The following is a 1,946-nucleotide window of genomic DNA, read 5'->3' as shown; positions in this document are numbered from 1 at the left end:
CGCAGGGATGCTCCCGGGAAGCCGCCCTGCTGGTGGCACTGAATGTACACAAGTGACACGGATGTCTCATACATCCAGTACGCTTTGCAAACCCTTTGCCTTAAACGGAGCCACACCAGCTCCTTGGAGGGAAGGGCAATGGCACAGAGCCTCGGGGGCCGTGTGAGAGCAGAGCTGGGTGTTGGGAGGGCAAGGTGCCCTCCCGCAGCTCTGCCTCGCCAGCAGCTTACGAACAGCTTTTACTACGCAGCGTGTTTAGACCGGAGCGATTGTACTCTCCTCCGCTCAAAGAACTCAAGCTCACTGCCATGGCAGCACAGAGCCGCTGCTGCTGCCTGCAGCAGGGGTACCTACAAGGAGCCGCTATTTTAGGGAGCACCACTCGGCCACAACTCCGCAGCGAGTCACAGCATACAGGTTCTCAGACCCTGCACAAGCGGCAATGGCGCTGCCCCTGTCACGTTTGTGTTCGGTTTATGATCCAGCAACAAGCCAGAGCCCCCAGACCACTGTGGGGAAAACCGGCTTGTGTTTGATGTAGCTCCCACTTGCGCCATCTGAGCACACTCACCATGACCGAGTCATTCATGCTCCTCATCTGGAAGACATCCATCGTGACCTCTGTGTGGTTGGAGACCTCATTGTCACTGGTATGGTTGGATGGAGGGAGGTCAAAGTAGGTGCTGTCTGGCTCCCTGTGGAAAAGGTGATGGCACAGTCGGTCTCCCAGCTCCAAGCCCGGCCACCACCCAGCTACCTGCGACTCCCTTGAACCTTAGCCCCTTCTCAACTTCTCCCTCCATCCTCTGCTTCTTTTTTCTCATGCAGAGCAGGCTTTGCTCAGGCAAACTGTTGCATGGGGGGTAAAGCAAGCAGAGATGGAAGGTTTTCATCCCCCCAGCTGCCCTGGGATGTGTTTAAGTGAGAGGATACCAAGGAAGACAGAGGATGCAATGAAGCACAGTCCTTCCTTTCTCGATTAAAGCGTGAGGCTCAAAGGCCAGAAGACTTGCAGAAGCCTTGGGGTGACTGGAAGATGTTTAGTTTTACAAAGAATCAGGCAGCCACCAAGCCATGGATGTTACGTGGCCCGGCTGCTCTCCTCTGCGTGAGGATGAGTCCGGGGCTCCTCTTCCCAGCTGCTGCTGAGGCATTTCTGCTCCCCAAAAATGTATATTCTTCCCTGAGCGAGAGGAAAGGTGCCGCAACGCTGAGCTCTGCCGTGCACAGGGGCAGCCGTGCTGTGTGAGTGCTGCACTTTGCAGCTCTCCTGCCTTTGCATTTACCACACACATCCAAACCACTGGTGGCTGCACAACCCTTTTCAGAAACAGCGTCCAGCACCTGGAAAACAAGGTTTGCGGGGCTCTGCCTCCAGCATTGGCACGCTCCACAGTCTGTACACTGCCTGGAGTCACCAGGGCGAAGGGGTTTGGCAAAAAAAATGGACTGAGCAGAGAGATCGGAGTCTGGGAGCAAAACTCTCTATGTGGAAAAGGAATATCCGAAAACTGGAGCAGGCAAAAGAAACTTGTCTGCCTTCGGGCCACAGTAATGGTTTGTGCTGACATGGGTTACTGAGCAAAGGGCCACCTCTGCCCCAGAACTCAGCTCAGGGCAGAGCATCCACCACCACTTACAGCGTGCTCCAGAGGTGCTCAAACGTTGTGCCTTCATCAGCTGGAGATGACTGGGACATCTTCAAGGAGGGGGAGTCCGACAAAGGGTAAATCACTCTAGGGACAAAGAGGAACAGCCAGGTTAGGAGTGCCAAGTGCCACCTCACTGGGCAAAGCACCTGGCACAGGGCAGGAATTCCCACCTCGCCCCAGCAGCACGGTGGGACTGGAGCCCTCATCATGGGGGACGGTGTCCATCACCCCGCAGTGATGTCTTGGGGGGACAAGCCAGCTTTGCCTGCCTTGGAGGCTGCTGCCTAGCTTGTG

General features: G+C 56.0%; 1 protein-coding gene across 1 annotated transcript in view; it reads right to left on the bottom strand.

Moving 5' to 3' along the window:
- Nucleotides 1–1,699, bottom strand: part of TP73 (tumor protein p73) — a 23,027-nt gene extending 21,328 nt beyond the window's left edge. Inside the window, exons 1-2 of the mRNA XM_010145456.1 lie at nucleotides 1,641–1,699; nucleotides 578–695 (exon numbers count right to left, since the gene is read on the bottom strand). Of these exons, the coding sequence (XP_010143758.1) occupies nucleotides 578–695; nucleotides 1,641–1,699 (177 nt within the window). The remainder of the gene's footprint in view (nucleotides 1–577; nucleotides 696–1,640) is intronic.
- Nucleotides 1,700–1,946: the final 247 nt, after the last annotated feature.

Source organism: Buceros rhinoceros, unplaced genomic scaffold (genome assembly GCF_000710305.1).
Source record: "Buceros rhinoceros silvestris isolate BGI_N320 unplaced genomic scaffold, ASM71030v1 scaffold21391, whole genome shotgun sequence".
Classification (NCBI taxonomy): Eukaryota; Metazoa; Chordata; class Aves; order Bucerotiformes; family Bucerotidae; genus Buceros; species Buceros rhinoceros.
Note: the sequence above shows the minus strand (reverse complement) of the source record. Positions and strands in the feature narration are given on the sequence as shown.